The sequence below is a fragment of the Hakea prostrata genome, chromosome 1 (assembly GCF_041222555.1).
Source record: "Hakea prostrata isolate BN-2017 chromosome 1, UWA_Hpros_2, whole genome shotgun sequence".
NCBI lineage: Eukaryota > Viridiplantae > Streptophyta > Magnoliopsida > Proteales > Proteaceae > Hakea > Hakea prostrata.
In genome coordinates, this window is record NC_142600.1 from 30956512 (window position 1) to 30982248 (window position 25737).

At 38.5% G+C, this 25737-nt stretch overlaps 1 protein-coding gene across 2 annotated transcripts in view; it reads right to left on the reverse strand.

Moving 5' to 3' along the window:
- Positions 1-1538: 1538 nt before the first annotated feature.
- The window catches only part of LOC149028731 (eukaryotic translation initiation factor 3 subunit H-like), a 42007-nt gene continuing 17808 nt past the window's right edge, over positions 1539-25737 (reverse strand). The window contains exons 11-13 of one of the 2 annotated variants that reach the window (XR_016170426.1): positions 19929-20081; positions 18964-19137; positions 1539-1557 (exon numbers count right to left, since the gene is read on the reverse strand). Coding sequence is in view for 1 of the 2 variants with exons in the window: in XM_089138799.1 (XP_088994925.1) it covers positions 19074-19137; positions 19929-20081 (217 nt within the window). In the remaining variant the exon portion in view is untranslated. Of the gene's footprint in view, positions 1558-14523; positions 19138-19928; positions 20082-25737 lie in introns of those variants that run through there. The other variant, XM_089138799.1, reaches the window with a different exon arrangement.

A 25737-nucleotide genomic window follows, 5' to 3' on the forward strand; every position in this document is an offset into this window, starting at 1 on the left:
TTGAAACTTAATAAGTTTATTTAAGACTTGTTTCAAAATAATGCAATATTTATAACCATTTTGATTTCCTAAGTTATAATAGATTAGCTCTTCTAGAGCTCTCAATCAATGTTATACTATCAATTATTGTATGAACATTGGCTTTAGCGCATCAAATATGATAAATATTTCTTTTTCTCTCTTAGTATAATGTGTTATAACACATTAAAGAATATTCACATTCTTCATCAAATGAAACAAAATACATCAAAAGATATATAGAAAATCAATAAATTAAAAAATTAGAAGGGAAAAAGATTAAGTTTAAGTTAAACTAACATATGAGATGAAATTTGAGGGGGAAAGAATTACAAACTAACATAATATCAATTTTATTTTTATTTGAAATCCACTAATATTACAAAATCTTCAATTATTATCTTCAAAAGAGTTGCAGCATCTAGATGTATAGTATTTGTGATGCCATCAAAATTATCTTCTTTATAGGCAAAATTTGTTCTAGTATCCCTATTTTAAAAAATTCAATGTACTTCCACATTATTTTCATTTTTTTAATTAAGGTTTGACAAAACTTAACGAAATATTGTGGAGTACGACAGATACATGCATAATGGTTTTCATACCACATCGATAACAAATTCTTTACTCCTTAAAGAGTTATATTGAGAATTCTTATTATTTTCTTATTTATTTTCATTATAAGAATAGTAATTATTCTGTATTTTGCTTCATCCACTTCCACAGTCATAATTACGACTATAAATTTGTATGCTTTCAGGCTTAAATGAATTACTGCATTCACTTCAAGGAATTGATAAGCTTCAATTTTTTATAAATAATTTATTATTTTGGTCAGTCACAATGAGACATGAGATTAATTCAAAGAATCTTTTAAAAAAAATTTCATAATATTGTTATTGTAATAGCACATTTGAAGCATGAATGTGAGAAAAATAAAATAAAATAAAATAAAAGTTTTTCTTTTCATTAAGTCCTCATCAATAATATGTTCTCCATATAATTCAATTGATAACTAATTTTAAAAACTACAAAACTATATTAATTTACAGTTTCAAATCTTACAATTTCATGTGTATCTGCAGAATTATATTCATTTACAAATTCAAATCTTGCAACTTCATGTGCATCTCAGAACTTGTATTCATTTACAATTTCAAATCTTGCAACTTCATATGCATTTGCATAACTGTATTCATTTACCAAATATTGCAATTTCAAGCGCATCTAACAATATTTGTGGTGTAAAACTAGCAACCATTATATACAATAAATAAAACCATCATGTTCAGATTTGTTAATGACAAATCATAATTGTTAAGGCAACATAATATCTTATAATTTGTTTGACTCTTAGATTCAATAAATCACATACATTAATCACGATGCACTTACATTACAAGATAGATAAGGCAAACTTCATTGTTTACAGAAACGCTCGGGGAGGTCGATCATCCTTTTCATCTTGGAAGATAAAACATAATGATACATAGTCTGTCATATTTCTTCTCAAAACGCAATATTTTGAGCGGAATCATGCTGATAATGTATTATAAAATGGAGAAATATATTCAAGATAAAAAGAAAAAATTAGGACAAGATGAGTTCAACTCTTCTATTGAGTTATTCATTACATATTTATAATAGAACTATCATCTTCTCTGATATGGAAATATCGAAGTCTACAAAGAAATACAATATATGATTCTCGCACACAATAATGATCTTGATATGGAATGATGGATTGCTAAGATTTTCGATTAATATGGGAATGTGAATTGCCAAGATCGCACGCTATAATGGTTGGGATCTTCATTTGGAAGTTAAATCTTTTTGTATGATCAATTTAGGGATAATGGACATCCATAAATAAATATTATTTATAACAAAAATACAATAATGTATATGAGACATTAAAGTGCATAACTGGTAACGTGCTTAAGTTCTAAAATATTACAACCCAATATCAAGAACCGTGTACAAACACACATAATAAAATACATAACATATGTTCAAAATATAATAAAACCGAGTTAAGTAACTCGGGGAGTCAAACGATAGCCAAGGGTAGAGCCAAAAACACTAGCTCCTGGTGGCTAAGGCATCTACTGGCATAGGAAGTTCTCTGAGTGCTAGACCCGTGAGTTTATGTCTCTCATCCGGTGAATCATCTCCTGTTGCTGAGTGTGGATGTTAGTAATCTAGCGACCCATAAAATTTTGGTTCTGTTCCACCCTACCTAGAGTGGCCAAAAGAGAAGCCCACTAAGCAGTGTCAATAGCAAAGGCAGTAGGCGCCGGTGGAGCCCTCCTAGGACAGGAAGACTCACCCTCCTCCATGTGACACTGAGGTGGCATGTGTTCTCGATATCTAACCCCCTCGCCATCAACTGTCAAGATAGGAGTGTGGGGCCCATCATGGATGCCCATTTGAGAGAGAAGTCTTCTTCCAATATTCTCACCTATATTCTCCTTCAACTCCTCTGTATTAGTAAGATCCACCCTAAAGTGTCTAAAGATGCAGGTCAAAAAACGTGTACCCACGCCCGTACCCAAGTTTAAATATCTCGGGGTGTCCCACCTTATAGATTATGGCACGCTAAATAATATCTGCGAGATCGATAGGGTATCCCACATATAAGGCAAAAGTGATGAACGCTTGCATAATCGATATCTCATCCTGATTACCACCTTTGGGCAAGATGTCGCGACTCATGATGCGAGAGATGAGTCTAAGAGAGGGAAGCATACTCTTGCCCTATTGCAAGTGGTCACACTCATAGTTGCATAACATCGAGAAGATGAGGAACCTCTTAGTGTAATTAATGGAATCGTCCCCGCCACCAGGTGGAATCCATCTCATCTCATTATAAATGTACGGCACATCCAAAATAGTAGCTAATGACTCATTGCTGAAATGAATGAATGTACCTCTGATCCAAGACTGGACGGACAATATGGTGCCTCCCCCGATAGTTGGATCCTCGATGAAAGTCAAGTTACTTTAAAAGTAACGGATCAGCTCGGGGTAAACTGGCTCATATAAGTTCAACATGTAGCTCCACCCTAGTGTTGTGAACCTCTCCTTTATCTGGAAAGGAGCCACCAGGAGCGGCTCGACGAATCGCCCATACTTGATGGGCCGGTTGTGGAAGAAGTTGTTATAGAGAAACTCCGCCTCTACGGTACCGAATAAGTTGTGGTGTTGTACTCCTCGTCCTCACCCTAGCCCCCCACCGAGTCTACCCATACAACCACAACCCCCACCGTGATGAACCATCTATTTATAAGAGAAAATTTCAAAAAAATGAGATGATGTGAATAATGAAGTGAATAGTGAAATGAATAATCAATGCATAGTGATTTTGCAAAAAATTAGCAAGATGGGGCAAATAAGATACAAGTCTGAACCAAAATACATGGGAAAGTAAAGAGAACGCTACGAGTGAGGTAGATCTACAAAAATATTCAAATTTGCACGAAAAAAAAAAAGCAAGAATCACAAAGTCTAAGCGAAAATCTCACAAAAATGGTATATGGAGAGAGCTTACATGTGGTTTCGCAGATAAAGTGTCATCAAATCTCACATGCAAACGTCACACAATGCTAGAATCAACCAAGAGGTGAAGTAGGGCCTCACTCCAAAGAAAAAAAAAGATGAAGAATGAAGCAAAAATGGGCCAAATGAGGGTGGGCGGTCTCACTTAAGCACACTTGCCGCCGCCCTCAGGACCAGTCGAAAGGACCGGGTGGTCTGGGTTCGACCGGCCACTTTTTGGGCCATGCGACCGGACTAGCCCAGCACGCGCCCAAAAAGCGAGTGAGGGTGACCGATCGGTCGTCCAACCGGCCCCCTACAGGTGTCCCCCCTGGTTTCTTTTTTTCTGAGACCAAGGAGACCCCGGTCGAAGGGGTGGTCGATCAGGGGCAACCAATGGTTTCCTAGAGCTCAGTTTTGTGAGTTTTCTGAGACCGGAACTTGGCGGTCAGATGGGCATTTGAACGGGTGCAATCAGCTCATCCAACCAGCCCCATAAAATGGCGTTTTGGGTCAATTTTGGATTTTGAAGTGTTTCCTATGCATTTATATGGTTCAAATGGATTTGAAGACTTTGATGCAATCTTGGGCATGAACTGGCTAACAGCTCACATAGCAGTCATCTCATGCTCCAAAAAGAAAGTCCAATTCCATCCTGTTGGTGGCCCTGTTTTTTAGTTCCAAGGTGATTTGGAAAAGCACTATAAGAAGATTATTGTGGCGGCACTCCAAGGCAGGGAACTAGTTGGGGGGTGCTAAACTATGCTCTTCCATAGAAGATAAGAAAGAAGTGAAGTCCATTGAAGACCTTGAGGTAGTGAGGAACTTCAAGGATGTTTTTCCCGATGAATTACCTGGAATACCCCTAGAAAGAGAGTTGATACCAAGAGTTGCACCTATGTCCAAATCTCCATACAGGACGGCCCCCAAGGAGTTGAAAGAGCTACAAGACCAAATAAATGAGTTGCTAGGAAGAGGTTTCATCCAACCTAGTGTATCTCCTTGGGGAGCTCCGGTGTTGCTTGTGAAGAAGAAGGATGAAAGCATAAGGCTATGTATGTACTATAGAGAGTTGAACAAGCTCACCCATCAAGAATAGATATCCTCTACCAAGAATTGATGATTTGTTTGACTAGTTGAAAGGAGCTTCGGTATTCTCCAAAATTGACTTAAGGTCGGGATATCATCAACTAAGAGTGAAAGCAAGCGACACGTGAAAATGGCTTTTAGGACTTGATATGGTCATTATGAATTCAAGGCAATGCCATTTAGTCTTACTAATGCACCCATTGCTTTCATGGACTTGATGAATAGGATATTCATGATTTCTTAGATAAATTTATAATAGTCTTCATTGATGACATCTTGATTTATTCTAAAGATGAGAATGAGCATGCCGAACACTTTGAGGTTTGCTTTGCAAAGGTTGAGAGAAAAGAAGCTATTTGCGAAGTTTTCCAAGTGTGAGTTTTGGCTTTCATTCCAAGTGTGAGTTTTGGCTTTCACAAGTGGTGTTCTTAGGGCATGTTGTATCTACTGAAGGAATCAAGGTAAACCCAGATAAAGTCAAGGCAATGGCGGATTGGGACCAACCCAAATCTATTACAAAAATTAGAAGTTTCTTGGGACTTGCAGGATACTATAGGAGATTCATTGAGAACTTCTCTAGGTTATCCACTCCAATAACAAGGTTGACAAGGAAAGGTGTGAAGTTCGTGTGGAGCAAATCATGTGAAAATAATTTCCAAGTGTTGAAGAAGAGGTTGACCAATGCACCTATTTTGATTGTGCCCGATAATTTTGGAGGCTTGACGATTTACATTGATGCATTGAAGATCGATCTTGGTTGTGTACTAATGCAACATGTAAAGGTGGTAGCTTAAGCATTAAAGCAACTCAAGGAGTATGAGCACAATTATCCCATTCATGACCTTGAGTTGGCAGCGGTGGTCTTTGCTTCGAAGATATGGCGCCACTACCTTTATGGAGAGAAGATAGACATATTTACTGACCATAAAAGCTTAAAGTACTTATTCACCCAAAAGGAGATGAATATGAGACAACGTCGGTGGTTGGAACTAGTAAAAGACTACGGTTGCGATATTCAGTACCATCCTGGTAAAGCAAATGTAGTGGCCAATGCTTTGAGTAGGAAGAGCACCCGATAAGTGATTGATCTTAATGCACTCAACAAGCCTTTGTTGAACTCCATCATGGAGTTGGAGTTAGAGATTGTGCCGGAAGGTTCCGATATGATCCTTGCCACTTTGACAGCAAGGCCTACCCTAAGAGACAAGATCATTACCTTACAGCCTTTGGATCCATTGTTGCAAGAGAAGATAAAGAAGATTCCTTCGGATTCTCAAGAGGTAATTGATTTTTCTTTATCTTCCGATAATGCTTTAATGTACAGGGGAAGAATGTGTGTACCAAAAAATGAAGATCTTAGAAAAGAGATTTTGGGTAAGGCACATCACTTTGTGTTCACCATGCATCTCGGTAGCACCAAGACGTACAAGGACTTGAAAGAGCACTATTGGTGGTTTGGCCTGAAAAATGATGTTGATAACTTTGTGGCCAAGTGTGGGACTTGCCAAAGGGTAAAGGCTATTCGACAATCATTTGCAGGTCTTTTGCAACCACTCCACGTGCCAAGTTGGAAGTGGGAGGACATTATGATGGACTTTGTCAAGGGATTGCCTCGAACCAACAAGGAAAACGACACAGTGTGGGTAGTAGTTGATAGATTGACAAAGTCGGCGCACTTCTTTTCTATGAAGATTATCTTTACCATGGATAAATTGGCAAAATTATGTGGATAATGTGTTGAAATTACATGGTGTGTCGATGAGTATTGTGTCGGATTGAGATCCAAGGTTCACATCAAGATTTTGGAAGAGTCTACAAAAAGCTTTGGGTACCCAACTAAATTTGAGCACCGCTCATCATCCTCAAACAGACGGACAATCTAAAAGAACCATTCAAATCTTAGAGGATATGCTTCGTGGTTGTGTAGTTAACATGAGCGGAAGTTAGGATGAGCACTTAGCATTAGTGGAGTTCGCTTATAACAACAACTATTAGTCTACCATTGGCATGGCACCGTTAAAGGCTTTGTATAGGTAGACATGTATAACTCCCCTCTATTGGGATGAAGCTAGAGAGCGAAGAATTTTGGGTCTCGAGTTGATAGAAGCCACTAGAGCCATGGTTGACTTGATTAGGGAAAGAATCAAGACAGCTCAGTCTAAGCAAAAGTCTTAGCAGACAAGATAAGAATAGACCTTGAGTTTCACGTAGGAGAAGGAGCATTTCTAAAAGTCTCGCCAATGAGAGGTGTGATGAGGTTCAACATCAACGGGAAGCTCAGTCCAAGGTATATTGGCCCTTTTGAGATTATAGAGAAAGTGGGACCAGTAGCATATCGGTTGGCACTTCCGACATCCTTGTCAAGTGTACATTATGTGTTCCATGTTTCTATGTTTCGTCAATGCATAGAGAACCCAGAACACCAATTGCCATAAGAACCTGAAGGATTGAGTGCAAATCTGTTATATGAAGAAGTGGCGGTTGAGATATTGGACCGAAAGGACAAAGCAACTCCAGAATCAAACCATCCCATTGGTGAAGATTCGGTAGAAGAATCACACAGTTGAGGAAACCTCATGGGAGAAAGAAGATGAAATGCGAGTGAAGTATCCTATCCTCTTTGGTGCCTCAGGTACGTCAATTTCAAGGACAAATTTTCTTTTAAGGGGGGAGGAATGTGAAATCCCTTGGATTTCTAACCTTTTAACCCATGGTTTCAGGACCACGAACCTGGAACTCTAGTCAGTGACAACTGTGGACCATTCGAGTCGAACCCCAAGGTTCAGAGATGGACCAAATGCTAGTGGATAACCCTAGTGATGACTCAATATCTCTCCTAGAATTTAGGAGAGAGAAGGTTGGTCAATCAAGAAGGTATTAAACTACGATTTTGGCACGTCCGAAAATCGATGATGGAGAATCCAAATGACGAGGTAAATATACCCAAACTTAGATATTTGAAAGACTTTCCTTCAAGCTAAAAATCACTCGAATCGAACTTTGGTTGAGGGTCAACCAAAGGCCGATCAATCGGGCCCATCCCCAGTTTTGGGGCAATTTCAGGAATGATTTAAAACCTTATTTTATGACTCTACTCACCTCGATTCACATTTTCTAATGCTAGAGAGGGGTTGAGACTTGGAGAGGAGGAGAAAACAAGAAAGATCTTGGATTCCATCCTCATGAAGACGTGTTGAGACTCAGATCATCGTGGAATCGTTGAGAAATGTGAGTGTTCTTCAACCTCTCTTCTCTAAACCTAGGTTAGTGGTATTTTCTTCATGATAAATGTTAGATTTTGGAAGTTGAGGTATATTGAATGCAATTAGTTCTCTTATGTTTCCCTTAAGTTTTGAGAGTTGTTTATGCGATTTATTGTGAACGATTTCGTGTTGAACCTCTCAAAGACGCCCGCGGGCACTTGCGAGAGCAGAAATTGGGGCTTTTTGTTTGAGACGTAATTGGGACAAATTGTTAATACTTTTAGGACCCTATTACTATTAATTAGAAGTTTCCAAAGTCTCGCTTCGATTCAATTTCGAATTGAAGGTGAAATAATGATCTTTGCCGAAACTAGGTTGAGAATGAAGGATTTGAAGCCATTTAAAAGATTGGGTTCGGGAAGTATAATTTTGAACCCTTTTTGAAACCCAATTGGTTCTCAATTAATATATTATTTCTCTTATGTGATTAAGACTATTTTGAGAATAATCACCGACTCTTGAGTGTGAAACTCAGGACTTTGGAGAGCGAAACCAAATTGAAAGTTGAGGAATAAACTAGCCATGTCTTGTATGTTTGGTATTATTATTTCAATTTCATTAATGATATCTTGCTTTATTTTGATATCTGTTATTATGTGATTGTATGTGACTTTGTGCAAACGAAAGGTAAGGATATGTGAATGATTCTTTTTCTTTCTTTTCGAATTTTATGTTGATGATATGAGAATGAATGAGATTGGTTGAGATTTGATTCTTTTATTTCTATTGACCAACTAGGGTTGTGGGTCCACCCATCACCCTAGTGACCTTATATGAATGCATCTAGACCTAGGTACATGAATGTTATGTGTCTAGAAGTGTTGGGCTATATATCCCTATAAGTGCTACTACCCTTCTAGTAGGGGTATTGAAGCCGGTTACCCATGATGTCAGTAGCTGGGTCTTGTGTTGTTAAGCAGGCTCACTATAATCAAAGAATAGTAGTGTTGCATATAATAGATTAGGGCTTTTGGGCGCTCAAAACTGGTAATCAACCCATGAGAGGACATGGAGTATCATGTCTATTATATGTTCACCATTGGGTTAAGGAATGGGATCCAACAGATGCCTCTCCTTGAGGATACCATTCATAGGTGGGAAGGAATCGAACCAAAAGGACACTAGGCATGAGAGGAGACATCCAGATCATATGTAGTACGAGACCATATGACTTTGCATTGGCCCTAGAGTTGCCCTTGACACAAGCCAAGTGTCATGCCAAACGGTGATGTGAGAGAATGACGACTTATACCCCAACCATGGCTTAACAAGACTTTACCCAACAACCGCGGAGAACCAATAGACGTCTCTTGTTGAAGGAGAGTGACTGAGACCGCCCAAAGGAGATTGGTGTTTAACTTAATGTGTGTCTACTATAGAGACTTCATGATACTTACGAGCATAACATCATAACCATGCATTCATCATATGGTTGTCTTTAATTACATTATCAATTTAGATATGTGATGAGGGAATGGTGAACGAATGCATAATATGATTATTGAGTTGACCTCACTAAGTTCTATGGAACTCATTCTTTATATGTGCATGTTTCTTTAGATTATTATACAGGTTATGAGAACTCCATTCAAATGAAGGATCCGTCACCAGGAGATTATCTTGAGGGAGCAATTGGAGAGGAAGTGAATGCGCATGAAGCTTCGTGCTCATGCCAGGACTGCTCCTACGGAGTCAGCTTCTAGTAGAGACCTCGCCATGCTTAGAGACTCTCTAGTGTCATTTATGATACTATTTTATATTTACACTTTGATATCTTTTGAGAGAAGCGAGGGTATCTTCTAACAAGATTCTTAAATATTTTCCGTTGCAAACAACTATTCTTTCTTTCAAACTCTGATGTTTATTTATTTGATTAGCATTAGACATGGATGGTTGTAAACTTAACATTTCAGATTTCATAATCATTTGAACTTGATTTGTTTTTGTCCTTGGATTATGCTATATCATATATTTGTATGGATTTGTCACTGAACCTAAGTCATGTAGTGTATCACCCCCATAGGTATTTAGGTCTTACTGGATCCAGCTGGATGGGGTGTAACAAAGACCATCGTCGTCATCATCATCATCATCCCTCCGAGTCTAACTGGGACTAGGAACAAGGGTGTCATCTGGATCATCCTCGTGCGTACTAGGCTCCACCATCCAATCCTCATCCGTAGTGGCGACAACCACATGTACATGTGTCTACCTCTCTCGAGATGCCATGTACTAATCTACATCAACTCCCACCACTTGAACAATGACTGAGTCTAGTCTACCTCCAGGTTGGTCTAACACCGGCTCACCTCTATCCAACAATCAATCAGTGAGGTGATGCTGCTCATCTGTAGTGACTTCAAAGATATCGACGAGCTAGATGTCCCTATCCATCTCAAGGTTAGCATGTACTCTAGCATGTTCTAACTTCAGCCTCATGTTGTAGTGACAATACACGAGGTCATTTAGGTGTTGACTTCCCAACCTATTCCTCCTCTTGGAGTGAATCATGCCAAATGTATTCCACTTCCTCTCATACCCAGAGGCAAAGCAAATCTGGGAGATGATCTTCACTGCCACTCTCCGGAGGTTCTCTGCATCGCCCCCATACAAAATCCACCATTCAGTTGCATTATCAAAAATAAATTATGTTAATACTTTAATGCTTAACAAAAAATCCTACTTATATAGTTATATACTTTATGTAAAAGTAAAATGTAACAATAATAGTAATAATCATGCATCTAATCTAGATCATAATTTTGTCGGTTATGTACAACAGCATCTGAATTAAAGGTCCCCAGTGCATCCCTAAATATCTTGATCTACAATCATTTGTATTGATGGTTAGCTAAATTTTTTCACAAATAAAAAGCAAGTACTAAGTTCTAACCTCTATGTGGCAATTTGACTAGACCATTAGGTTCGGCTCAAACTTCGAGATAACATGCATAATGGCATTGAGCAAGTGTGACCTCAACCCCAAATTTTCACTATACTAATATTTGAGATTAAGATAATAGGTTGCACAATTCACAAACTCACAATTACTTAAACTTGCCATTGAATGAATTATTAATATCTACTACAAGTTACAAATTAATAACCCACACTAATTACTTATCCGCCCTATGCATCGGATGCATTAGATGAGCAATCTATTTAGCATGCAGAATATTCAAGTAAGCAATGCAACCTCTAGGGTTAGCTCTTTGGATGGCTATCTTCATTCACTCAAGGACTACATAAATGTGGGGCATAGTGGGCCCCCTCAAGGAGGAATCAACCATACGGAAGACCTTGATTATGGGATCCAAGGTCTCCAACACAATTGTCACATTCCTCCAAAACTCATCAGACGAGATTGTCATCTCTGTGGTGCGCCCACTACTTGTAATGAATTATCACAAACACATTAAGTTAGTAATAAATATTACATACTAGATATTCATAGTATAAATGTATAAGAACTTGTTAAATCAAATAGAATAGAGAAAAAATATTTATTTGGATCCAACCCATGAGAACCACTCCTCTGATGCAAACATAGTCTCAGACCCACCTTCCACTCTTGAATATTGTTGAGGGCAACGAAATTCGTGGTGAATCTCATTGGACAGGGTTGCACTAACTCACCCTCGCATGCTCACCTCATCATATCCAAAGCAGCGATATGATTATAGATGATATTAGTTACCTGCCTGCCCTCTCCACTGTGCTCTGGATAATACTGATCTTACTGATGTCCTTTAACATGAGGTCGATACAGTGAGCTACGCAAGGTGTCCAATAGAGATTATATCCAGGTGTATTCATCAATACCTCACCTGCCTTCTTGAAGTTAGAGCCATTTTTAATGAAAATCTATACCACATTATTCTTCCTAACCTCATCAATAACATCCTGTAGGAGTCCAAGTATATACCTATGGTCTTTTTGTTTGCCCAGTAGCATCCATAGATTTCCAAAAAATGGTCCTCCTGTCACAATTCACCATAAAGTTGATGATAGACTTTCTTATCGGATCAATCCATCCATCACACATAATGGTGCATCCATATGACCCCTACATCAATCTCAAAGCACCGATGTACTCCTGCAGCTCCTCCTTCTCCTCAATCAATAAGGTGGTCATCACCTCTTTAGGGGTGGGACCAACATATCCAGGACTTGCCTCCGCGATAGTGTCAATCATATTCTTGTAGTAAGGACCATGTGTTGTGTTTGTTGGAACCGAACTGTAGTACATCCACTTCGCCACTGCCTTCTTCACCTTCTTAGCCATACCTTTCCATGCACCTGTAATCTTGGGCTGTTTGGCCCCCTTCCTTCTGAAAATATCAGGATCCTACTCTAGAATAGGATTCTTCCTCTGTGAATAGTCACGTGGTCCCCGTAGATCTGTTGTAGAATTAGCCCTCTGACTCTGTGATCGGCTCAACATACCACGTAACCACCCATGTCCTTAGATCCAGATGCTCCAACCCCTGATCTAGATTCTCCATCCCTTACATTCCTAGAGGGACCAGCTCCTGTAAATCTAGTTTTGGCCCTTTCCTGCTCCTGGTACTGCATCTCCCTACTCTCAGCCATTGCCCGTCTGATGTCCCTCTCCTCTTGCTCTCTGATGTCACCGGGATCAGCATCCCAATCTGAATTTGAATCAATTCTATAAGATGATGATGCTCGCACCGCCTCGTCCAATGCAGCATTCACCCTCCTCTTCTCCTATTTCTTCTTCCCCTTTTCTTTCTCCAGCTCTCAAACTGCTTTCACTATATCAACATGCACCTAAGTGCACGTGACCAAATCCTTTGAACTGTCAATGATACTTAAACCTACTAATGCCGCCTAAGTTTAACTCCTTACCACAAAAGTTGGATTTTGTCCTACTCTTGTTGCCATCAATAGCAATACAATATTGCCATGAAAGATCAACCATCCTCCTCACTGTAGCTCCTGTGGCTATCCCTGTCCCTAGCCCTGTTGTCCTCCCATGAACGTGCTCCTTCCCATTGCTAGACATGATAAGTGTTGCATCGAAAATGATTACATAAGCAATTAAACAATACCAAAATAATATTTTCTACAAAATGAATATTTAAAACTTTTTCGACAAAATAAAAGGTTGCCATATCAAAACCGACAATGGAACCACATGAGCAACACTTGAAAATACTTATATAGCTATTCCATAATTTTCTTTAATTTTCCAACTCATTTCCCTTATTTGTTCCCAATTTTTTCTCTTTTTTCCATAATTATTTAAATTTTATATTAATATTTAATAATTTTTTAAAAATAAAATAATTATTTATTGGGTCGAAAAATATTTGTACTCCGTGAATCTATAGATCGGCCCATGGAGATCCACATATATTTTTTTAATCATGACAACACATATTTCATGCAAAAAGTCAGCATAATAGAAAAATACAATTTTTTACACTTGAAAATAAATAAATAAATTACTTAGTGAAAGAAAAAAAATTTGACTCTATGAGTTTGTAAATCAGTCTAGTGTGTTTAACATATATTAATTTCATACCCATCCAAGAACATTATAGCATGCATTTTAAAAGGAAAAAAAATATTTGGAGAACAATAGTTATCTCTCGGATGAAAAACTCCACAAAACACCTAGATCTATATAAAATCTCGCTTGATCGTCACAAACAATGTTATACCCATCAAGAATGAAGCGAGACCTTTAATTTTATATTGACAATTGAACGAAAATATGGGAAGAATGCCAAGAAATAGGAAAGAGAAGGTCTGGGGGAGGTTTGGAGAAGAGAGTGAAAATCCCAAAAATCAAAGGATAATTCGCAGGAAATTTGGCGAACTTCCTACTTATATCGCCAAAATATGGCCATTTTCAGCGATATTTTGGAGATAAATCGCCCATCGGTCGAATTTTTGACCGTTTGGCGTTAAATAGAGAGATATTGGTGATATCTCGCAATCTTGAAATTCACCAGCCTTTTTAGTTCGCCTTTCACCAAAACAGCCGAAATTCTTTGATATTCGGCAAAAAAGTGTACCATGGTCCCAATACACCTAAATCTCATCAGTTCTTAGGATAGAATCATTGGCTCTAAAATACAAATAAGGTATGGAGGATGTCGTCTAATAAAAAGACTAAGGATTTTAGTTAGAGATAATATGTTACCATGGTTTGGAATACCAAAGTAAAAGGTAAACAATACTACTAGGGTTTTATTTATACTTTTGCTTCCACATTATAGAAGTGTTTGTTATGCCGGTTTTTATATATTCAACATTGAAAGTTCATTGAATCTCCAAATGGGTGTAAGAGAGAAATGATTTTGGTGAGCTTTTTAATTGTAATTGTTTTATTTATTTATGAGCAAATTGCATTGACACCCCAAAATGAAGGCTTTAAAACACTGACACCCCACTTTATGTTTTAAAAACACAGACACCCCATTCATTAAACACACTAGTCCATTCTGTTAGTAAAACCATTAACCCACCATTCATTTTTTCTTTAATTCCAAAAATTCCCTTACCCTATCTATTCTCTCTCCTCACTCGGATCTCCTCTGCTTCACCCTGTCCACCTTCACCTCCGGTAGCACCAACAACGCGGCCGCCGCCTCCTTCGTCCTCTTCGTCCTACCCAATACATCGAATTCCTCCTCTTTTCGTTTTCCTACCGCTAAGGCTGCTATCACCTGTAAAACAATCACAACAGCCAATGTGCCTACGGCAACAACCACGTTGTGCTTGGATGATGACGCTTTCATAGGTGTCGTCGCCGTCGCCATCGCCATCGCCGCCGCAGACTTTGGTGACGACGTTTCTGGCGCTAACGCTGTCTCTGTTTGGGTCTTACACGCTTTACCCACTTGTGTCCCACAAAGATCATAGTTCCCTGCAAAAGAGCTCATATCGAATTTCTCCAAAGGATGTGGGGATTTCCCCTTCTAATTTATTGTTGGAGACGTTGAAGGATTTCAGACTTGTTTGTTTGAGAGATGGGATTTTGCCTGAGAATTTATTTTCCTCAAGATGAATCTCAATGGGACGGGGAAGAGAGTCCAGGGATGATGGAATGTCACCCGTGAATGCATTCTTAGAAAGCCAAATCTTCTTTAATGAACCCATGTTGGAGAAGAAATCAGATGGAATCTCACCAGAAAACTTGATGTCAGACAAGTAAATAGCCTTAAGAGCACTGAGGCGATTAAACTCCGGAATAGGGCCAGTGAATTCATTAGCCACGAAACTGAGACTTCAAAGCCCTGGAATGTCGGCGAGAGCATTGACGTCGATCTTACCGGAGAGACCCATTCGGCCAAGGCGAAGACTAGTGACGACGCCGGTCCAAGGAGTAGCAGCTACTCCGCAAGGTGTGGAATCAGAAGACCAAGATTCGAGGGCATCGACACCGATGAAGGATTTCTTGAGGTTGACTAGAGCAGTGGTTTCAGAGACAGAGCAAACCACCATGGATGGGCAATCGGCGGCAAAGATGATGATGATGATGATGAAGAATATGAAGAACGACACAGAATGGTGGTAGTGGTGGTGGAGAAGACAAACAGCGGCAATGGCTCAGCCAGAAATCCGACACCTCCAGGAACGAACGGACCGCTACCTGGCCATGTTATCTGTGATGAACAACGAAATTTTGATGTTGCCGTTGATCTTACTTTATAATTTATATGGGGTTGAACATCCCCATTTAATGAGGGATTCGGAAGCTACGCCTACTTCGTCCTTTTGCGAAGAGGACGAAGGAGGCGTTAGTGGAGGAGGAGGTGAAGGTGGACAGGTTAAAGCAGAGGAGATCCAAGTGAGGAGAAAGAATAGATAGGGTAAGGGCATTTTTGGAATTAAAAAAAATAAACAGTGGATTAATGGTTTTACTAATAGAATGGACTAGTGTGTTTAATGAATGGGGTGTCTGTGCTTTTAAAACATAAAGTGGAGTGCCAGTATTTTAAAGCCTTCATTTTGGGGTGTCAATGCAATTTGCTCTTTATTAATTCATTTTTTATTTCTAGTAAAACAAATGATTCTAGGAATTGAACCAAATGTCCTATTTGGAAATGTAACAAAAGGCCTTTCATTTTTGGTAACTAAATTGTCCGTGCCAACCTATATAGTTAACAGAGAGGTAGCAATCCCAAAGAAATTCCGATTCTTGACCTCTTACTTATGAGGTATTGGTCTTCGTTAATTGAGCCATCCCTTGGAGTTAATGAAAATATCCATTTAGCATCATTGCATTAGGTGTCATGATGTTCATCTCAACTCGATTTTTAATAATCCTGCCGCATTTGGTAACAATCTAAGAGAACAATTCCAGGTCCTTTTTTTTTCGAGAACAAAAGAACAGAGGTAGGTATTGTTAAAAAGATTTATTCTTTTATTCTTAAAGAATGGGCCGGTGGGAAAAGTAGTCTAACGATTTATTAGGTATATGAGTGCACAATCACGAATGAAGAAAAACCACAACCAAAATACACACGAGGAATTTAACATTGTTCAGCAAAACTTTGCTTACGTTCACTAGAGAAAAAAAAAATTAACTATTTCCAGCAAACCTCACACCACTCTCACACCTCACAAAGTCCTACCCTTCACTTGCCCCTTATTTCCGGGATAGGTTCCCAATCCCCAACAGGGATTTATCCATCTAAATTATCCTCCAAAGACTATATATAGGGAAACCTAAAACTCTAATTCCCATATAATTATAATTTTAACTTAGTACTAGTAATTGACCCAAACCCTATTTCAATTACAAATACAACCAAAACTATAATTATGTGAATCCGCATAATACAAGATATCTAAACCCAACAATCTCCACATTGGCTTGAATTTTATAAATCACTTTGAAGAAAACCGTTGATGTTATCTCTCTGCAATCATCCGTTTCTGCGTATTTGCTACATCATGCTGCATGTCCCAAATAGCCTCTAGAGATGCATTTCCTAACTGCCATCACATAAACCAACATAACACACCCTACACCTAGGGTGTTTCATACAACTCATAATCGTCGAACAACGTACATGGCTCCACCTCTCCTATTGCTACAGCAAATTCTGAGAAATCCCCGCCAATCACCAAGTCTGAAGCAAAACCTGCTTCCATCTAGAATCGCCCTTATTCGGTCTCTGAACACCGCAAATTCTTCCTAATTGTACCATTTGCTTGAGTGTCAACTGAAACTCCACTTATTTCCACACCCCCTGCAAACTTGTACAATTCACCTAATTTATGGCTTTTGTATCCATCATTCAACCTAAAGAACCTAACTATTGATCTACATACGAACCCACAAGATCAAAGAACAAAATCAAGGAACTTCACTAAGTCCAAAATCCCTAGAAACACACAACTCCATACAAAACACTTCCACAAAATCCTGTGAAAATAATCTATACAGTACCAAAAAAATTCTTTTTTGTTTTTTCCTCCGCCAAATCCTCTCTCTTTCACTGTGGTATATTACACGTACCACGGGCATCAAACTCTAAGCTACCGTTCGATGGTAGGGATAATTTAAGGGGTTAACAAACATATTAAATTATAGGGATAATTACTGTTGCCCCCCTGTAGTTTGATTTTATTACTAATAAAACCCTATTCTTTACGAAATTACTGTTGCCCCCTTCCTTATAACAGTGTTAAGTTGCCGTTAAGTTTGAATATGTAATGTCTAATTTGCCCTTCATTAAAATTAAGAAATCAAAAGACGATGCTACCACATTTATAAAACCAGATTAAATGTCAATTTTACCCTAAACTTCATTTATTTTGAATTAATGAAATGGGCAAAATCCAAATCCGATTTGGTTTCCCACCTTCACTAAACTTCATTTATTTTGAATTAAATAAATGAACAAAATCCAAATCCAATTTGGTTTCCCACCCTCACTAAACTTCATTTATTTTGAAAATTTTTTAAGTGATATTTAGTTTCCAATTTGAGTTGAATTCGATTTTCCTTCCTTTTCGGTTTCTATTTGAGTTTTATTCAACATTCTTTTTATTTTTTTAAATTATTTATAAGAATAAAACGGATTATAGTTATTTTTTTGTCCACAGTTAATTAAGGGTACTACTGTAACTTGATAAAAGGGTAAATAAATAAAGAGATAAGTATAAGGGTATTTTGGGGTTTTGAAAAATATAAAGATACCACATCATCAGTTAACTAATGGAACTTAACGGTAGGGGGCAATAATAATTATAGACAAAGTTGAAGGTTGAATTAGTAATTTTGAAAAGTACAGGGGATACAGTAGTAATAAAATCAAAATACAAGGGGCCAATAGTAATTATCCCTAAATTATACCTAATTCCAGCCATTGGATTTTAACCTAAACATGTGTCATGCATCCCTAGAGAACTTGACATTATAAAAATCTCATCCATTTTTTTAAAGGGTAGAGATAAAAATCTGACCAAGATCATGAAAAACATAATGCCAATTATATAAACCATGACCTGTGGCTCGAATCCATCAGCAATTCTATTTAAATAGGAATTAGTTGAGAATTAAATCTTATGTTCCTTTAGTTCCATATTTGTCATACTACACAAAGAAAGCTGAAAGTCGTTCGGGGATAGGGGCATTGAGTTTCTCCGTAATAGGAAGTCCTACAAATTTCCCTTCACTAGGTACAGTGGTTTTGAAACATTCTTTAACCGATCTATTCCAAAAAATAAACACAAAACAAACCAGACACTGCATGTACTGCTCCAAAGAAGCCAAAAAATAAACCTACCCTCTTTTCTTTTGTTTTTCCTTTATGTAGGTTGGCATTCAGAACATTGAGAATAATATGTTTGGCATGTATTGCTTTACCTAACATGTACCAGCCATCATGCATCTCAATCTAACCAAATAATAGACATGCATCCAATACGTACAAAGATATGATACATTCACTGGTACAACAGCCATATCAAATATCCGGGAAGGAAAGGAAAGAAGAAAGAGGGGCACAAAAAGCTCAAATCAACAATAAAATGGATACATACAATATTACAATTAAAACACATTCAATACCTGTTTTAACATCTCCAAAATTGCGAGGATGCATAGAACACGGCCTGAATAGGTTGTCAAGGAAGGCTCACTATGTATAGGTTCCCAGGAAAACTAATGCATGAATGCAGTCATGGATTTTTCTCATGTAAAGCCTTCATTAAATATAACCTGTTGAAGCTCTGCCCAGTAACCCTGCAAAGTAGAATCACCCAATTCATATTCCATTTATTAAGAGAGAGCACCGAAAACAATTGAAACACTACTCTCTATTTGTAGATAATTTAACTGAATTAAACGGAAAAAATGAAAAGAAGAAAAATAAAATAAAAGCTTTGCAGCTGCTCTTATGTCCCAATAAATAACCAATCCCAGCAAAATGGAACTGCTTCACAAATCAATCTTTTTCAAGTCATAACCCAGATCATGCATGAATTATTATCTCTTCTCCCAAAGTCATCTTAAGAATGCACTTTTCCTTTTACCACCATTAAAAGTGAAAAAGATTTGAGAAGTAGAGATCTCCAGGTAGGGAAAATGATCCCGAGGATACTCAAACAAGCACACACCAGTGTGACCACAACATAAGTAAACAGAACGTGACCACATCCTCATGAATGCCATGAGCCAAGGTAAAGAAAACAGGCAGAATCAACAGGCATCGCCTACATCAAACCTACATCTTGAAGATCAAGACAATAAATCAATTGAACATGATGCAAGCCCAAAAGGAGGATGTATCACAAATCTGATATGATGTACATGCAGGCTAACTACACAGTTACAACAAGTTACTTTCCCGGCCTTAATCGTATCAAGAACATTAAAGAAGAGAGCATAAAGTCCAACCAATTTGCACCCTTTTCCTCCACCACACAAGAAAAAGCTGCCTAGTTCCAACTTATCTGGCAGGCTTATTTACTTTAAAAGCTTCGGTTGGCTAGAAAAAAGAAACATAGATAACAGGATATCATAATAAATCATACCCATTGATTTGGTTGCAATAATTAGCAACTTGATTTGTTATCAGGAAGCTATCCAATCGTGATGGCTCAGGAACTGGCTTAAAGATGGGGTTTGAAGGATCCTCCTCAGGCAACAGATCCTCACCTGCAGCTTTGCGAGCCATGTTCTCAGCCCTATAGATAGGAAACCAAAAATGCATCACAAAATCAATGTGCAAGGATTTAACCACAATTTATACATGCTTTTAAAAAGGATAACAACGGAAGAAATGCCTAACAATTTTTCATCCATCATAGATCATTGAATGGGATGATAAATGAAAAGAATAACTATGACTTAGTCATGTGAACACAGGTGCATAAAGTATTAATAGACTGGGAACAACAATACAAAAATGCCAGAATAGATAACTAAAAATGCTTTCTTTATCAGAAAATTTACTGTGAAAGCTGAATACTAACACAAAGTCACTACACATCATTCCCCTTGGGTATATATATGAAACAACACTTCAAAATCTCGTAGTATCTATGATGCATGGTTGTCATGGTGCCAAGGCAAACATACCCGCTAACCAGACTCTTTGGAGAGACGAGGATGTGGACCCATCTCCACAAATTGTCATCTCCAAAGACTTCACCATCAATGCACCCCCACCACCACCACAGCATCGCTGCTGACACCTCTCTCACCCTCCTCTTGTAATATCCCATCCCCAGAGAAGTATCTTATATAAAATTCCCTTTGATGATCGAATTTAGACAGATTATTGTGAAGAAACTCCAGCTTGAGTCAGTCCAACAGAGATTATAATAGCCAACAGAAATATATATTTTATTATTTTTAAGCATTAAGTTAAGAGTTAACCTACAAGTTGACCGTTTCCTTAAATTGAGATTAAACTGCTCCTCCTTACTAGGGCATCCCTAGGCCTTTGTAGGACATCACGATAACACCCCAAATGACAATCTCAGAGCTCTTCATTGTTCAGGGCAACTCTCAAGTTATTTCTAAAACATCCCATCTCTACAAGATGTAACTTCCCAATATGGAAACTAATTACTGTCCAACATTCCACTCTATTAAGGACTAAATTGTCTTTATGATATTAAGGACAAAATTGTCTTTATGATTTTCTATAAGGTCTACATTGTCATTTTATTGTATAAAGCAGTTGATATAGTTTACTAAAAATAAAAGTCTTTTGATCTCTTATTGAGATCAACGAATTCTCTCATTACGTTCCACATGGTATCATGAGCAGGTGTGGTCCACACACATTTTTTTTTTCTTTCACTTTCTCTCGTTTTTGGCGTTTTGGGGCTTTCTTAAACTTTCACTCGTTTCTTGAAGTTTCCAAAAAGGTTTGAGACTTCTTTTGAGTTTTCTTGAAGCTCCATCTCTGTTCATTTCACTTTTGGGGTTTGAAGCTCCGTTGCTGTCCAGGTGTGGTCTCTTTTGTGTTTGATGTTTGGGCGATTGCTTCGTCTCTGCTGTAGCGTTGATATTCTGCTGGAGCGTTGATATTCTGTGTGTGAACTCTTCTTGAAGCTTCTGCTCTGTTTCTCATGGCGACTGGTTCTTCTGCTGTTCGAGCTGATTCGATGCCTTCATTATCTTTTTCAAATGTTCATCATTATCTCTCAATGAAGCTGTCCTCATCTAATTACCTGGCGTGGAGATCTCAGTTCTTGCCCTTGCTTCGATCTTCAGGATTGATGGGTTATCTTGATGGCACGATTTTTCAACCAACGCCATTTCTTGACACTAATTCCTCTTCTCCTGTTCTCAATCCTTCTTTCGTTACTTGGCAGCAACAAGATCAGCTCTTAATGAGTTGGATTTTATCTTCCTTGATGAAACAGTACATTCCGAGGTTGTTGGGCTTGAAACCACTGCAGAGTTATGGCAGGCTCTATCTGCGACATATGCTTCATCTTCTCAAGCCAAAGTGATGCAGCTTTGTATGCAATTACATAGTGTTCGAAAGGGTTCAGAATCGATGCAAGATTATTTGTTGCGTGTGAAGCAAATTGCAGATTCCCTGGCTCTTGCTGCATCGCCTGTCTATGATTCTGATTTAGTCTTATTTGTTCTTGGCGGTCTTGGTCAAGATTATCATGCTTTTGTTACATCAGTAACAACTCGTGAAACACCACTTAAGTTTGCTGATTTGAGAGGGCTTCTGTTATGTGAAGAAATTCGACAGTGTTCTGTGTTTCAAGATATTACCAATGCTTCTGTTCAGGTAGCGTCTGCCTCTAATTCTAATTCTCTGGCTACATCTGAATTTTCCTCAAATTCAAGACCCACTAGGGTTAATTCTTCACCTCATCAATCTGCACATTTTGTTAATCGCGGAGGACGATATGGGTCTGGTGGACGTTACTCTGGAGGTCGCTATCATGGCCAATTTAATGCTGGAGGTTGTTACTCTTCTACTGGTGGTCGAGGGTCTGGCGGTCGTAACAGCACTGTATTCTGTTATCTATGTGATCGTTATGGACACCATACCAAGAATTGTTACCAACGCTACATTCCCCCTCTGGTTCACCTCATGCTTATTATGCTGGATCAAATGTTGGTGAAGCTGGAATTCCTCCGCAATGGATCCCTGATTCTGGTGCTTCTCACCATATAACTTCTGATCTAAATGCAATTAGTTCGCCGGCAGAATATCTGGAATCTGAGACAGTTACAATTGGTGATGGTTCGGGATTACCAATTAAGCACTCTGGTAATTCTCTTATGCACACTTCTGATTCTTGTTTTCAGATGGCCAATATTCTTCATGTTCCTTCAGTTTCTTTTAACCTTTTGTCAGTGAGTAAATTCACAAGAGATAATCCAGTGTTCTTTGAATTTCATGCTCAATCTGTTTATGTTAAGGATCGGTTTACGGAAAAGATTCTTCTCACCGGAGCTCTTAAAGACGGAGTTTATCAGTTACCTATGCTATCTACGGTGCCTTTAGCTAAAGTGGTTGCTCTGTCTGCTGTTTGTGCTACTTCAGAAATTTGGCACTCACGAATGGGTCATATTAATTTTGGTACTGTCAATCATTTAATTCATCAATTTCATCTTCCTTCTTCTAGTTCAAGACATGGAACTGTATGTGGACATTGTCAGCATGCAAAAGCACATAAACTCCCTTTTGATAGATGCACCACACACACCACAGCACCTCTTCAATTAATTTTCTCTGATGTTTGGGGTCCTGCATCTGTGGCTTCAAGATTTACCTGGATCTACACTTTGGTGGACATCGCTATTTTGTTCTGTTTGTTGATGATTTCACAAGATTTACCTGGATCTACACTTTCACTGTGCAATCTGAGGTTTTTAATATTTTTCAAGGGTTCAAAGTATTTGTAGAAAATCAATTCTCCACAACAATTAAGGGATTGCAAACTGATTGGGGCGGTGAGTTTCGAGGTCTCACTCAACTCTTTAAAAATTATGGAATTGAACATCGTTTGTCTTGCCCTCACACATCAGAACAGAATGGCAGGGTTGAACGTCGTCATCGGCAAATTGTTGAAATGGGTTTGTCCATGTTGTCCCAAGCTGGTATGACATTGAAGTATTGGGTTGATGCCTTCACTACCACGGTATTTGTTATGAATCGCTTACCTTCTGCAGCCTTACATTTTCAGTCTCCCTATAATAGATTATTTACTCGAGCCCCTGATTACAAATTTTTGAAAATTTTTGGGTGCCGATGTTACCCATGTTTACGGCCGTTTAATAATCACAAGTTAGATTACAGATCCTCTTCATGTGTATTTGTTGGATATAGCCCATGTCATCATGGTTACAAATGCCTTGATGTGGCTTCCGGAAAAATCATAGTGTCACAACATGTTGTCTTTGATGAACTGATTTTTCCGTTCCATGAGATGCAAGCATCTTCTCCGGCACAAGCTACGGTTTGGTCTACTTCTCCATTACCAATTCCAATGGGTTTCTTTAATGGCCAAAGAACATATTCTAATGGGCCTGTAAATGGGTTGGATCATCAGTCTCCTGGGCTTTATACTGAACCACAAGTTGAGTCTACTTCAATCCTTGTTCATGCACCAAACATTGGTGTATATACTCCTCCTGGCACTTCAAATGGGTTGTCTGCTCCCATTTCTTCTGATAAGATATTACCTCCTACATCGTCCACTTTGCCCAACTTTCCTCCCATTGATTCCACTTCTATACCCTTACCGCCTCTTCCCCTTACTGAAGGGCGCACACATCACAAGGTTAACCGATCCATTGATGGCACTCGCATTCCTAAACTTCCTAAAAGCTACTTTGCTACTAAGTATCCGCTTCCAATTGGTCTTCTTACAACTGGAACCACAGATTATGAGCCTACTTGTTACAGTCAAGCTTCAAAACATGCAGTTTGGAGGACTGCCATGGATGCTGAATTTAATGCTTTAAATTCTAACAACACATGGGAACTCACTTCTCCACCGGTGGATGGTCATATTATTGGATGCAATGATTGTTTAGAATAAAACGAAAATCGGATGGCACCATTGAGCGTTATAAAGCTCGGCTAGTGGCAAAGGGGTACAATCAAGAATTTGGACTTGATTATGATGAGACGTTTAGTCCCGTTGTTAAACCCACTACAATTCGTCTTATTCTTTCCTTGGCAGTTTCTTCCAAATGGGTGGTTCGTAAATTAGATGTTAATAATGCTTTCTTGCATGGCACCATCTCTGAAACTGTTTACATGCAGCAACCACCGGGGTACTTGGACTCTCAATATCCTTCCCATGTGTGCAAATTGAAGAAATCTTTGTATAGGCTCAAACAAGCACCTCGGGCCTAGTTTCAGAGGTTGAGTGGTTATTTGCTTGGTCTTGGTTTTGTGGGCTCCAAAACAGACTCTTCCTTATTCATCAAGCATAGCTCATCTGATCCTTTATATGTCTTGATACATGTTGATGATATATTAATAACTAGGCCATCAACTTCTGTTATTACTACCCTTATTACAACACTTTCGTTGGAGTTTTCTCTTAAAGATTTGGGTCCTGCTCGGTTCTTTCTTGGAATTGAATTGATTCCTATGCATTTTGGTATTCTCTTGTCACAACAAAAATACATACAAGGGTTGTTAGATCGTGCTGGATTAATGGATGCTAAACCCATTTCTACACCTATGATTCCATCAGTTCATCTTTCAAAAACGGATGGTTCACCTATGTCTGATCCATCTCTATATAGGAGTCTTGTTGGTGCACTTCAATATGTGACGCTCACTCGCCCAGATTTGTCATATTCTGTCAACAAACTTTATCAATTTTTGGCTGCCCCTACAAATGACCATTGGATTGCTTTAAAACGACTTCTTCTTTATCTCAAGGGCACAATCTTATATGGTTTTCATCTCACACCCTCTAATACTTGTAATATCGAGGCATTCAGTGATGCAGATTGGGCAGGATGTCCAGATGATCGGAAATCTCAAGGTGGCCATCTTGTCTTTATGGGTGATAATTTGATATCTTGGCAATCTCGTAAGCAAACTGTTGTTGCTCGGTCTAGCACAAAGAGTGAATATCGGGCTTTGGCTCAAGCTACAACTGAGGTTATATGGCTACAATCCCTACTTTCTGAATTGGATATTTCTCAAACTTCTCCACCTGTGTTATGGTGTGACAATATTGGGGCAACATATCTCTCTGCAAATCCTCTTTTTCATGCACGTACGAAGCATATTGAGATTGACTTTCATTTCGTACGTGACAAAGTGGCAAACAAGGATCTTATAGTTCGTTTTCTCTCCACTATAGATCAACCTGCTGATATATTGACTAAGAG